The sequence below is a fragment of the Barbus barbus genome, assembly GCF_936440315.1.
Source record: "Barbus barbus genome assembly, chromosome: 18".
Lineage (NCBI taxonomy): Eukaryota > Metazoa > Chordata > Actinopteri > Cypriniformes > Cyprinidae > Barbus > Barbus barbus.
Window position 1 is genome coordinate 30,815,439 of NC_136746.1, and position 14,992 is coordinate 30,830,430.

The following is a 14,992-nucleotide window of genomic DNA, read 5'->3' on the forward strand; positions in this document are numbered from 1 at the left end:
TACTGAATCTTTAAAAATCTTACTGTTCAAAATCTTTGGACTGGTAGTGTACAAACCCGATTCCAAAAAAGTTGGGACACTGTACAAATTGTGAATAAAAACAGAATGCAATGATGTGGAAGTTTCAAATTTCAATATTTTATTCAGAATACAACATAGATGACATATCAAAGGTTTAAACTGAGAAAATGTATCATTTTAAGGGAAAAATAATGATGATAGATAGATGATGATAACTTCAAACTCTTTGCAGTTTTTCTCTGAGAAACTCCTTTCTGATATTGCTCCACTATTTTTCGCCGCAGCATTGGGGGAATTGGTGATCCTCTTGCCATCTTGACTTCTGAGAGACACTGCCACTCTGAGAGGCTCTTTTTATACCCAATCATGTTGCCAATTGACCTAATAAGTTGCAAATTGGTCCTCCAGCTGTTCCTTATATGTACATTTAACTTTTCCGGCCACTTATTGCTACCTGTCCCAACTTTTTTGGAATGTGTAGCTCTCATGAAATCCAAAATGAGCCAATATTTGGCATGACATTTCAAAATGTCTCACTTTCAACATTTGATATGTTATCTATATTCTATTGTGAATAAAATATAAGTTTATGAGATTTGTAAATTATTGCATTCCTTTTTTATTCGTAATTTGTACAGTGTCCCAACGTTTTTGGAATCGGGTTTGTAATTACATTTATAGTTAACATTTATTTCATATGATTATCCATGTCAAGTTATGAAAATGTTTTTTAGGGTTTGAGTTTAGTTTCTCACATGCCTCATATTACGCAGTTTAAGCGGCTTTATTCAAAGACAAAGAATCTCAGGGTTTCTCAAACTAAATAACTGCTGAAAATCTACTGATATGATGTGAGCAGAGCTACACGAGACAGAGAGAATCAAATAAAGCAGCTTTCCATGACGTCACTGCAGCTCGAGCTTGGCAGGAGTTTACAGGCCTTCCCCGAACAACACACACACACACTCTCTCACACACTCTCACTCGCGCACACACACACACTCTCACACAGACACTCACTCTCACACAGACACACATACAGACACTCAATCTCTCTCACACACACTCAATCACACACACACACACACACACACACACATACACACACACACACACACACACACGGGTGTAAACTCGTCAGGAGTGATAAAGGTGACAAACTAAGATATAACTTAAGATATGATATGTTAAATCTAAAAGACAGATAAGATTTTAAAGATAGGATCTTTCTGCAATACGCCCCCAGGAGTGAGATTGGTTGGATGAGGGAAAGAACATTAAGGTAAGCCAATCAGAGGCAGAGTAGGGCGGGTCCATTCCTTTTCCAACAGGGGGGGAAAAAACACTACAGGTGACGTGACACAGATGACTTGCAGATACGACAGTATCCCCCCCCCCACACGCTTCTTTTTTTTCTCCTTTTTTTTAACAGATCTACGCAATTCACGTGAATGACCAATTTCAAGGTGAAAACGGCTAATTTCGCCGAAAGGTGACAAGTTTGCACCCCTGACACAGACACTCACACACACACACACAACCACACACCAAACATTCAATCTCTCACACACACACACACACACACACAACCTCACACACACTCTCAATCTCTCTCACACACACAACCACACACACTCTCAATCTCTCTCTCACACACACACTCTCTATCTCTCTCTCACACACACACACTCTCAATCTCTCTCTCTCTCTCTCTCTCTCTCACACACACACACACACTCTGCATGTGTAATATTATAACAAAAGATCAAACCACACAGCATTTAAGCACACTTTTCACAAAATTAAGTTTGTTACATTAATAATTATATTGTTCAAAAATATAAAAATAACCAAAACACCACTTGATTTGATATTTTGTATCTAATGCAAAGAAATTTACAAATTCTGCTGCTTCATATTTCAAATAAATGCTGTTCTTTTGAAGTTTCTATTCATCTGTGAATGTCAGTGTGTCTTGTCTTTTGTCAGTCAAAACCTGCAGGTAAATGGCTGGAGTGGCAGGGAAATCAGTGTCTTCTGCAGGTAAATGCAGGTAAAATCAGTGCTGGAGTGACAGCACTTTTGATTAGGAAATGGGTCCTCCATGAGGTCAGCAACACACACACACACACACACACACACACACGCACACACACAGACCTACAAAACCAACAACAAAAACACTGAATAACTGAGATAAAACAACTATTGTGCCACAACCTGTCTCTTCCCTTTCCTTACAAGCACAAACTTAACGTCCAAACCAGTGAAATCATGTAACATCGACTACAAATTTGAAAGAGTTATTAAAAGTATATTATGCTGTGAAAGACTTGCACGGTCTTAAAGGACATTTTTTTCTTACATTAGTTAGCCTAGTATTAGTTTCTGCTGTCGTATCCAAACTGGTGTTGAGAATTGTTTTACGGTCTATAAATTGTTTTTATATAACATAGCTTTTGAGTTCACATCACAAATATATATTGAGTTGAATTAACTTTTTTAAATGGAGTTAAATGAACTCATTTCATTTAGCAAATTTCAGTGTTAGGTTTAACAGTGTAGAGCTGCACGATTAATCGTTAAAAGATCGTGATCTTGATTCAAACACCCACGCAATCTGATTTCTAAAGGACAACAATTATATGAAATACTGGGATGAAAGTTTATAGTTTGGATATAAACATTGATGTCTAGAGATCAAAATAGAGCAAATCACCTTTTGAAAGTGACTGGCCCTTCAAATAACGTGCGTCTCGAATGCATAGTTTCGCCACTAGGTGGCGACAGGTGACTTAAAAAATGTATTTGTCATTGAATCATTCAAGAGATTCGTTCTAAAACGCTGATTCATCCAGTAATGAAACAAGTGAAGTATTTATGAGTGATTCACAGATCTACCGTGACATTAGTATCAGACAGTGATGTCATAAAGGTGAGCCAATCGCATCCTAGATGCACTGGAGGGGCGGAGCCTGTCAAACAGATGACGAGATCAGAAGAGTTTCTTACCTGGCAAAACTCCCGCAGCCACATCTTCTGTAGGTTCTCCGGCTGAAAGAGGAACGAGAGATCAGTCAGACCTTTCTCATCACGAGGACCCGTCATTATTATAGTCATGCATAAAAGTGACAAAAATCCAAAAAAATTAAATTAAAGCAAAAAAGTAACATTTAACAAATTTAACAAAAATTACAACAGTATCAGAATCAGCTTTATTGCCAGGTATGTTTACACAAACGAGGAATTTGTTATGGAGACAGACACTACACAGTACAACAGAAAGACAGTGACAAGACACAGATAATAAAAATAATAATGTACAAATATACAAAATAGACAATGTGCAAAATAGCACAAACACTATTTAGTATGTACAGGTATGTTAGGTGAAAATTTGAAATGTAATAAGTGTGTGTGTTAAATAAATGTATGATTGGTGATAGTAAAATAACACCAATACATTGTTTTTAAAAAGTATCTGGTAGCCGTTGACGTCAATAGTATTTTTATTCATACTATGGAAGTCAATGGGAGACGAAACTGGGTTAGGGTGAATAAATGATGACAGGATTTTCATATTTGGGTGAACTATCCCTTGAAATCCACATGACCAGTGTGTCTGATATCAGCACAAAGTGACGCAGATCATTCATATGAACGAAAGCATCTGTTACTGTACATGCATGAATAAATACTACAACAACTCAACTACTATAACGATCAATATTCTTCAGGAGACCTCACGTGAGTCTGTGCTGAGAATAAATACAGGTGTGATTGCTACGCTAATTATGTCTCTATTTGTTTCTCTGTTGATTAACATCCCGTGGTAACTAGGAATGACAGAAGCTTCAGTCTGGATCCAACCCTTAAATGATCTGAGATGACCGAACACCTGAGAAAAGATGATGTCAACCCCTCAGAGGACCTCAGAGGATGCCAACGCTCAGACAACATACAGAATTACCAAATTTTGCCATAAATTAAATATAGTTCAAGTTCAAGTTCAAGTTGAGCTTTATTGTCATTCCGCTACATGTGGGGACATGCAGTGGAACGAAATGTCGTGTCTCGCAGGACCACGGTGCTACATAAATACAGACATACAACAATGAAGTAAGAAAAAACACTATAAACCTATACACTACTAACAGATTTAACTATAAGTATACTATATATAAGTATTTACCCTATACAAACTAAAAGAATAAAGGATAAAAAATACAACTATACGAATGCTTCACATAAATATTATCCTATACAAACTAAAAAATAGAAGACGAAAAATACAAACTGTACATGTGCAAAGAGAGACATTTGAGTCAGCAGCTGGTTGGGGAACAGTGCAGGATGATTTGTAGTGCAAGAGCATGTAAACATAACATACATATATTGCTGAGTTTTTTGTGAGATTGTGCACACGCAGCAGTGTGTGTAAGTGTCCATAGTGCACCTAGTGTAGAGTGTGAGTGTCCATAGTGCACATAGTGTAAAGTGTGAGTGTCCATAGTGTAAAGTGTCCATAGTGCACATAGTGTAAAGTGTGAGTGTCCATAGTGTAAAGTGTCCATAGTGCACATAGAGGAGAGTGTCCATAGTGTAAAGAAAAATAAGAATAAAATAAATAAAAAAATATATAAAAGTTCCATACAGTTTTTCTTTGGTGTGGTAAGGTTTGGGGTGGGGGGTGGTCCATGTTCAGGAGGTAGGGGTTTGCATGAGGTTTCAGAGGGGGGCGGGGTGGTTTGAGTTCAGGGCTCTCACAGCCTGGGGGAAAAAGCTGTTGAGCAGTCTGGCGGAGCGGGCTCTGATGCTCCGGTACCGTCTTCCTGATGGTAGGAGCTGGAAGAGACTGTGGGAGGGATGGGTGGAGTCCTTCACGATGCTGTTGGTTTTGCTGGAGCATCGTGTAAGGAAGATGTCCAGGATGGAGGGGAGAGGGGCACCGATGATCTTTGCAGCTGTGTTCACTGTCCGCTGGAGGGTCTTGCGGTCAGCAGCACTGCAGTTCCCGTACCAGACAGTGATGCAGCTGGTCAGCACACTCTCAATGGTGCCTCTGTAGAATGTGGTGAGGATGGGTGGAGGGAGACTTGCTCTTTTCAGCCGGCGGAGAAAGTGTAGGCGCTGTTGTGCCTTTTTGGAGAGTGACATGGTGTTGGTGGTCCAGGTGAGATCCTCTGTGATGTGCACCCCCAGGAATTTAGTGCTGCTGACTCTCTCCACAGTCGAGCTGTCGATGGTCAGTGGGGGGTGGTCAACGGAGTTTCTCCTGAAGTCCATCACAACCTCCTTTGTCTTCTCCACATTGAGGGACAGGTTGTTTGTGCCACACCATTCAGCCAGCTGTGCCACTTCCTCTCTGTAGTGCGTTTCATCGTTGTTGCTGATGAGACCTACCACTGTTGTGTCATCAGCAAACTTGATGATGTGGTTGGAGCTGAACTTGGCAGTGCAGTCGTGGGTCAGCAGTGTGAAGAGCAGCGGGCTGAGCACACAGCCTTGTGGGGCACCTGTGCTCAGTGTTGTAGTGCTCGAGGTGTTGTTGCCGACACGGACTGACTGAGGTCTTCCAGTTAGAAAGTCCAGGATCCAGTTACAGAGGGAATTGTTAAGGCCCAGCAGGTTTAGCTTATTTATGAGCTGTTGTGGGATTATTGTGTTGAATGCCGAGCTGAAGTCAATGAACAGCATTCTAACATAGGAGTCTTTATTTTCTAGGTGGGTAAGAGCCAGGTGGAGGGTGGAGGAAATTGCATCGTCCGTAGAGCGGTTTGGACGGTATGCAAACTGGAGCGGGTCAAGTGTGTTGGGGAGGCTGGTTTTGATGTTATGCATGACTAGCTTCTCAAAGCACTTCATCATGATTGGAGTCAGTGCTATGGGACGGTAGTCATTGAGACAGGACACAGGTGATTTCTTTGGTACCGGTATGATTGTTGTGGATTTGAAACACGTGGGGACGACTGCCTGACTCAGCGAGGTGTTGAAGATATCTGTTAGGACATCTGTCAGCTGTGCAGCACAGTCTCTCAGAACACGGCCAGGTATGTTGTCAGGACCCGCAGCCTTGCGTGGGTTAATCCTAGATAGGGTCTTCCTTACGTCGGCTGGAGACAGACAGAGCGCCCGGTCGTTGGGAGGTGTGGGCAGTTTTTGTGCAGGTGTGTCATTCTGCATTTCAAACCGTGAATAAAAGTGGTTGAGTGCATCGGGGAGGGATGTGTCCTCATCACAGGCCTGTGGCGGGGGCTTGTAGTCAGTGATGGTCTGAATGGCTTGCCACAGGCTCCGTGTGTCTCTGCTGTCTGTGAAGTGGTTGTTGATTTTTTGGGCATATGACCGTTTTGCTTTTTTGATGCCACAGGACAGATTGGCTCTTGCTGTTTTGAGGGCTGCTTTATCTCCTGATCTGAATGCTTCATCTCTGGTCTTTAGCAGCCCACGAACCTCTGCTGTCATCCATGGCTTCTGGTTTGCACGTGTGGTGATGGTTTTGGTGACTGTCACATCATCAGTGCACTTTTTGATGTAAGCAGTCACAGTTTCAGTGTACTCATTCAGGTCTGTGTGGTTGTTGTAGGTGGCTGCCTCTTTAAACATATTCCAGTCTGTGTCCTGGAAGCAGTCCTGCAGTGCTGAGGTGGCATTGTCTGGCCATACTGTGATCTGCTTTTCAACCGGTTTGGTGAGTTTGAGAAGTGGTCTATATGCTGGGATTAGTATAACAGTGATGTGGTCTGAGTACCCGAGGTGGGGGCGGGGTTCAGCCTTGTAAGAGTCCTTAACTGTTGTGTAAACAAAGTCCAGTGTGTTGTTTCCCCTTGTTGCAAAGTTCACATGTTGGTAGAACTTTGGCAAAACTGTCTTTAAGTTTGCGTGGTTGAAGTCACCGGCTATGATGAAAAAGCCGTCGGGGTTATTTGTTTGTTGTTCACTGATGGCGCTATACAGTTCACGAAGCGCGTCCTTAGCGTTTGCACACGGGGGGATGTAAACCGCAACGATAACAATGGCCGTGAACTCCCGCGGCAGATAGAACGGTCGACACTTCACAACCATAAACTCCACCAGCGATGAACAGTGTTTTGATAATACCGCAGCATTGTTACACCAGTCTTTGTTGATATAAACACATAAGCCACCTCCGCGTGTCTTACCAGACAGTGATGAATCTCTGTCCGCTCGGAAGTTGGAAAGCCCGTGCAGTTGAATGGCGGAGTCCGGGATGTTGTCGTTTAGCCATGTTTCGGTGAAAACAAACACGCAACAGTCCCTTGCCTCATGCTGTGTAGATCGACTGAGTTGAATTAAGTCCAGTTTGTTTTCCAGAGAGCGGACGTTTGAGAGCATGAGTGTTGGAAGAGCTGGTCTTGAGGGGTTAGCTCTTAGCCTAGCTCGTATACCTCCGCGCTTACCGCGTTTCCGTCCTCTCTCACACCGCTTGCGACGCTGCCTTGTGCGGGTAGCGTCAGTAGGCGAGGCCGCGGTCTCGAGGTCCGGCTCCAGCAGTAAACAGAGGCCTCGTAGCTTCTCAGTAGCCGCCGGCGAGAGTTGGTGTACGTAAGCGTTGCTGATATCCAAAAGACTTTGGCGATCATAGATGAATTCTGGGGTGATTTCCTTAAGAGTTAGCGGTAAACTGACACTATTTGGAGACGAACAGACGACATTAAACGACATAAAAGCACCGTCTTTGGGACCCGGAGCAGCCGCAGCGATCGATCGCGCCGCCATCTTCCTTTTCATATTAAGGTTCTGCGATATATACATATATTGTGGAAACTTAATTTCCTGTAGAGTTGCTTTGCAACGATTTGTATCGTAGAAAGCGCTATACAAATAAACTTTAATTGAATTGAGAGCGTCGGTGTACATGTTATTAAGTCTAAGAGTGAATGTGGGCAACACACACACACACACACACGCACACAGTGACTCTACCCACCGCACAAGACTATATAAGGACACACACACTGAACCCTGAAATTACAGACACAGAGGGAAACACTGCACTAAATATGGCCCGCAGTCACACACACACACACACACACACACACAGTGCTGAGTGAAGCGTGTGTTTGTAAACATGCTGAAATGCTAAAACTACACTATAAAAGCATTGCTTGAGTTAATGCGAAACATCATTTTCATATTTAGCTCCACAGTATGACATTAAAAAAAGCTGGATTTGATTTTATCCATGACGGGCTGATTGGATTTCATGTGACTGCAAACAAAAACTGAATCAAAGGAATATTAATACTGAGGCTCAAATATCTGCAGAGAAAAACATTGAGGAAAACTGTCAATTACAAAAAGGCAAGATTATGAGAATAAATTGAGAAAAAAAACAAGTGTGAAACAAGAAAGAAAGTGAAAAACAAGACTGAGAATATAGTTGTAACAACACAATATTAAAGATTATATTTTGAGAAAAAGTTCAAATTAGAATAATAGTCAAAAAGATTGAGATTAAAGTCATAATATTTGAAAAAAACGGGAGACTAAAGTCATAGTATTACACGAAAACTAAGATTGCAGGAATACATTTGAAGCTATTTGAGATTAGAGTCATAACATTATGAGAAAAACTACAAGAATAAAGTTACAAAACAAAGATTGAGAGAACAAAGCTGAAACAGTACGAGAATAGTCTCATAATATTTTGAGAAAATAAAAATGACAAGAATAAAGTAATAACATTATGAGAATGAAGTAATATGAGAAAATTAAAAATAAAGTAAAAAATAAAGATCACAAGAAACTTGTAACAATACATGATTAAATTATAATATTTTGTAAATTATATATAAATCTAGAACTTAAAAAGGCTTTAAATCAAGTATCATTTATCTGTGTTTCTCTGACCAAAATGTTCAAAATTAAGTGTTAATTTGCAAAAAACAGATAACTCCGTTTTTAACTCTCAATCAAACTGCAGTCAGGTTATTTTGAATAGGTAAAAAAGAACTAAAATACAGCTAATTAGCAGTGGGCATTTATGCTGCGGCGCCCGGGGAGCAGTTGGGGGTTCGGTGTCTTGCTCAAGGGCACCTCAGTCGTGGTATTGAGGGTGGAGAGAGCGCTGGACATTCACTCCCCCCACCTACAATCCCTGCCGGCCCGAGACTCGAACCCACAACCTTTGGATTACGAGTCCGACTCTCTAACCATTAGGCCACGACTTCCCCCAAATTAACTCTTCAAATATTCCTTAAAAGCTTGAAAACTCCTGAAAGCCGAAGACAATCGAATGCCGTTGGAAACAGCCGCGGGTCACTGCGGGTTCAGCATCAGATCTGACCTGCAGCTAAAGCAGCTAAAGTAGGACTGAGCTCCTCCAGAGCGCCAGCTAAAAACACCAGCTTATCAAAAGTTAATTTGCAGTTAATTAGAGAGGATCTCCCCTGGAGGCCTGATAAAAATAGCAGCGCGTGCGCTTCTGCACCGATCCGGCCTGGTTTACAGTCCCTCTGGGGATTCGGAGAGCTCGGATTTAGCCAAACGTATTTCAGGAGTGCCGTGAGAATATGCCTTTAAAAGGAGAGTGAAACAACAGCGAGCGCTGCCTGGGATAACAGGTACTTTCATCAGATGATGACAGACATGTGCTGCTTTTAGATCAAACTCCTTTCAATTCTGGAAAAATGAGCCGTTTCAGTTCCACGTGCCCTTTATGCTCACACGGCTCAGGAGTGCAGGAGCTGTACGGTTTAGTCGACTAGACCCGCACATCCCTACCACATACTTCAGTTTAGTGCCACCATGACTACATTCATGATGAGAAACCAGTGACAAAATAGAAGTTAAATAAATGACACTACATAAATCAAAATACAAAAACAATTCTAAAGGTTTCTGACGTTTAGCTTCAATTAAAAAATCTAAAAACGAACTTACTGAAGTTAACACTGGTTACTTCAAAGAATAATTACAAAACATGTGAAAGTGTTTTTGTTCACGATTATGCAGAAACAAACCCAACAAACAACATCAGCTGATGATATGAAACACGCACACGTTCTCACACAGACACTCTCACACACACAGAAATGCACACACACACACACAGAAGCGCACACATACTCACACAGAATAAACAGATTTCCAGCCACTGTATTAGCTTTACTGCTATATATATATATATGTTTATGGAGATGAAAACTAGCTGCCACAGAACAGCTATCAGAGTGCAGATTCAGTCCGTGAGTAGCCTCTCCGCTCGGATCGCAGGTGTGAGAGTTTTATGTGAACAACACTGGATGCTCTCCCTCTCTCTCAGATATTACAAGTGCACGTTATGCAGTGTGAACAGTGGGCACCGACAGGCAGAAACATAAATCTGCACCTATGGCATACATAAGTGTGCAGTGTGCAGTGTGTGTGCTTGCCGCGCATCTAGACTTGAAATATCGAACATAAGCGCGCAAAAGACGGCTATTTCTTCATGTGGGACTCCGTTTTTATGATGAGAGGAGTAGAAAGGTTGAGAAAGCACTCCTGGTAAATTTTGTACCAGGTTTATATTATATCTATTTTTTTTGATAAGCAGTTAAATGTGTTTGTTTACAGACAGAGAAAAAGAAAAATGTAAGCTTTTAATAAGTCCAAGAATAAAATTATTAATTTAGCCTACTCAAGTTAAAATTGATTTACAGAACATTTTTTGCTGTTTTTTAAGAAAACTTGCAGTTAACATTTTCACAGGCATTTTGTTTAGAGATATCGTGATGTATCATTATAGGATTTTCTAGAAATATTTCGATTATCACAGAATCACAGTACCGTGATATTATCGTTATCGTGAGCCATGTATCGTGATTATATAGCATCGTGAACGATTCCCACCCCTAACGTACACACACAGAAATGCACAAACGTGCACACATACTCACACACACACACTCTCACACACACACACACACACAGAAACGTGCACACACACACAAACTGAGAAACACAAACGTGCACACATACTCACACACACACACACACACACACACACACACAGAAACATGCACCGAAACGCGCACATACTCACACACGCACAAATGTACACGCACAGAAATGCACATACACACACACACACACTCTCTCTCTCACACACACACACACACACGGAAATGCGTGCAAACACACAGAAATGCACACACACACTCTCTCTCACACACACTCTCTCTCTCACACACACTCTCTCTCTCACACACACTCTCTCTCTCACACACACGGAAACGCACACACACACACAAAAGCACAAACGTACACATGCAAACAGACACACAAATAAACAGAAATGCACAGGCACTCACACATACACGCAAATGTGCACACACATTCACAAACTGACACACAAACACTAATGAAAACAGGCACGTGGAAACACACACACGGAAATGGACTCCGTGTTCACTTCATTCACTATTATTATTATTATTTTGTAATATAAAAACTGCACTGTAAAAAGTAATATTTCATAATATTAGGCCTAATTATTAATTCAATTATATAAATATGAATTATTTTGTACTGTAGTAAAACTTCAATACTTGTGTCTCTTCAGCTGCAATAGTTAAACCCTCCAGCTTTTATGAGTGGAAAACAGCAGGGAATCCTCAAATCTAGTGAAACGCTGTAATTAATCATCATTCATGCGCAAATACAGTGGAAACTCCTGAAGAGCAGCGGTGCATCACGACAAACAGAGACGAACCTTCGACAAACGGCCGTCTGAACGTTTGCTGACGCTCTGAATCTCATTCCCAGTAAACAGGAGCTGAGGGTGAGCCGGTCTAACGGTCTTCCCTAAACAAACATCCCACACTCCTGCTGGATTACCAGCTCGTGTCAGAACAACAAGAGCTATCAGGCCTTGGGTTTATCATGAAGGAACATGTCAGTGTTAGATTAGCTGTACAGAGAAGAGCTGGAGATCAGTGACGGACCGTCAGGAAACCAGGACAGAGAGTGCTAAAAATACTGACAGAGAGACTGAGAGACACAGCAGAGAGAGAGAGAGAGAGAGAGAGAGTGGGCGGGTCTCCACAGACAGATGGTCGTCTATGATTGGCTGCTGATCACTCATCACGACTCAATTTGATTCACAAGATCTTGATTCAATTCAAAACTTCATTTTATTCAGTTTCAATTCATTAGGATACATTTTATCTCTCTCTAATATATATATATATATATATATATATATATATATATATATATATATATATATATATATATATATATTTATTAGGGCTGGGTAAAAAATATTGATTCTCCGATTTTAATCGATCTTCAGTTTAACGCAACGATATCGATTCGGGAAATCCCCGAATCGATTCTTAATTCGCGTGCTTCACGTAAGAGGATATGAATATTCACCTCTCGTCCTGAAGGTGTCACCATCTTTCGAATTGCTCCACTAAAAAAAAAAAAACTGTGTGCACCCTATTATTAATGTAGATGCGTATTTCAGTAATAAACTTAAGTAGGAGAGTTTCAGTTACCAGCATTTATATGAAAATATGGATCCCATGTCTGCAAAACTAACATTTTAAATGAAATATTGATAGCTAATCGATATTGAATCGAAATCGAATCGAAACCATAAAAATAAGAATCGAATCGCAGAATTGGTCACAATACCCAGCCCTAATATATATATATAAATAAAAATCTCTCTCCATTAAAGCTGTAAACTATTCAAAGAACCCTGTCAGATGTAAGGTACTATAATATTAAGGGTTAAAACCAACAGAAGAGTTCAAACTATAACAAAAATTAATAAATTCAGAAATGTATATTTAGATATAATCAAAAATATTAGATGCAGAATATCTAAAAAAATATTTAATATTCAATTTAAAAATAATATTTAAATTGCACCGTTTTAAGGGACTTTTTATATTTAATGATGTAATTATATTTTTACTCCAATTTGTTGGAGTAGATAAAAATCTCTGTTATTTTAGTACCATTGAGATTCTATTATAGTTTTTATTCATTTTGAATCAGTTTTTATTTTTATGTTCTCCATTTTCATTTGTTAAATTTGAAGTAGTTGTGATTTTATTTTTATTAGTTTTTGTGTTTGTTTAAAAATAATTTATATATATATATATATATATATATATATATATATATATATATATATATATATATACATATTTATTTATTTTATTTTTTTTTTTTTCCTCCCTGCAGTTTTAGCTATTGTTGTACATCAAGTTAAATTGAATAAAAATGAGAAATGTTGCCTTTTAGCCAACTAGCCTTTTTTCAGTTAACGTTTCATTTAGTAATTTTTTTTTTTTTTATAATTTTAAGTATACTATAATTTTTTATAGTATTAAGTATAATCTCAGTTAGTGTGTTCAATACTTTTTCCTGTCATTTCACTTTATTTCTTTTATGGATTGTAATATTCAATATTTTTTCTCTGTGTAGATTTCTTGAGTTAATACCAACATCTGGTCAAAATTTCATGTGAATTGCTGTACTGGAAACGTGTTCAAGTGTTGAATACTAAGCAAACTAAGCAAATGTTGTATAACACAAACGTGATCAGATCCTCTAAACACAGTAAAGTTTAAGTGTTTCATTATGGTCTGAAAGAGTCACACAACCTTAACTTAAATAATCACCCAAAATAAACCTGCTGGTTTACAAACAGAGAGAATCAGAGGCTCAATCTCAGAGTTTATCTGATGCTTTCTGATGTTTCCATCCCTACAGGAACAGAGAGAAGAATCAGACCAACCGCAACGAATGAACACGAGCGAAAGAGTCACAACATGTTAGTCATCTGATCACTGATGATATAATTATAGCAGCGACTCTTTAGGAGAATCAGAATCAAACACACACACTATCCGACAGTGATATCAGACACACACACACAGATCTGAAACAGGTTAGTGTCAGATAACACTGAAGGAAGCTCCTGTTTTCAGCAGTCCATCAGGATTCCTGATGAAACAGAAGAACAAACGTCTGCATTCATTCAGTAAAACACGAGACGTTTCAGAAATAAAACGTGCAGAAATGTCATTTAAAGCAGACAGAAATAGAGTGGAAAATCTCCGCTGAGGCTCTAGAGCAGCGTTTCTCCAGTTATGGCCAGAGCGGCACGGATCAGAGGTCAGGACTGAACTCAGAGATCCCAGCGGACCGCACTGATGCATTCTGGGACAGACACACACTGTCAGACGTGATTAGTGAGGGAATTATTCTCAAGAACAGCACAGGAACTGATCGACATCAATAACTGCCAGAAGGCTTTCAGAAAAGGGAAATATTCAATATTTAAAATCACATGCATATATTACATACATTATACACATATATGGTTTATACAGTCTCATAAAAACTCAAATAGCCACGAACACAAAAGCCACTAGCGTTCAGTATAATGGTGTGCACTACTAGTTAAACATTGAAACATCCATATTTAAAAATACTTGTAAAATCTTAAAAACTATGACATAAAACAAATGGATGTGAAATAAAAATGTATTAAATATATTTATTATTATTACAAAAATGTAAATAAAATATAAAATTATCAAAGATTATAATAATTATTATTAGAAAAACTACTTATATTTTAATAATATTAACAATAAATAAATATTGATTTTCTAAAGAATAAACTCACAAATTTTTGAATACCAGTAAAGTCATCAAAACTATTAAATAAATCAAATGGAAGAATTGCGCAATGACAAAAGTGCAACAATAAAAAATATAATTTGTAAATATTTTTATATAAATTATTATTATTACTACCATTTAAACAAAAATAATAAAATTATTATAATAGTTAGTTATCAATGATAATAATAATAGATATTTATATTTAATGATATGTATTGTTAATAATAAATAAATATTGGTTTTCCAAAATAAAATCTCAAATTTTCGAATTCTAGTAAATTATCATTAAAACTATTAAATAAATCAAATGGAACAC

General features: G+C 38.9%; 1 protein-coding gene across 2 annotated transcripts in view; it reads right to left on the reverse strand.

The window, feature by feature from the left end:
• Positions 1–14,992, reverse strand: part of inpp5a (inositol polyphosphate-5-phosphatase A) — a 187,527-nt gene that overhangs the window by 138,542 nt on the left and 33,993 nt on the right. For both annotated transcript variants that reach the window (XM_079439461.1, XM_079439462.1), the window contains exon 2: positions 3,034–3,075. In XM_079439461.1, the coding sequence (XP_079295587.1) occupies positions 3,034–3,075 (42 nt within the window). The remainder of the gene's footprint in view (positions 1–3,033; positions 3,076–14,992) is intronic.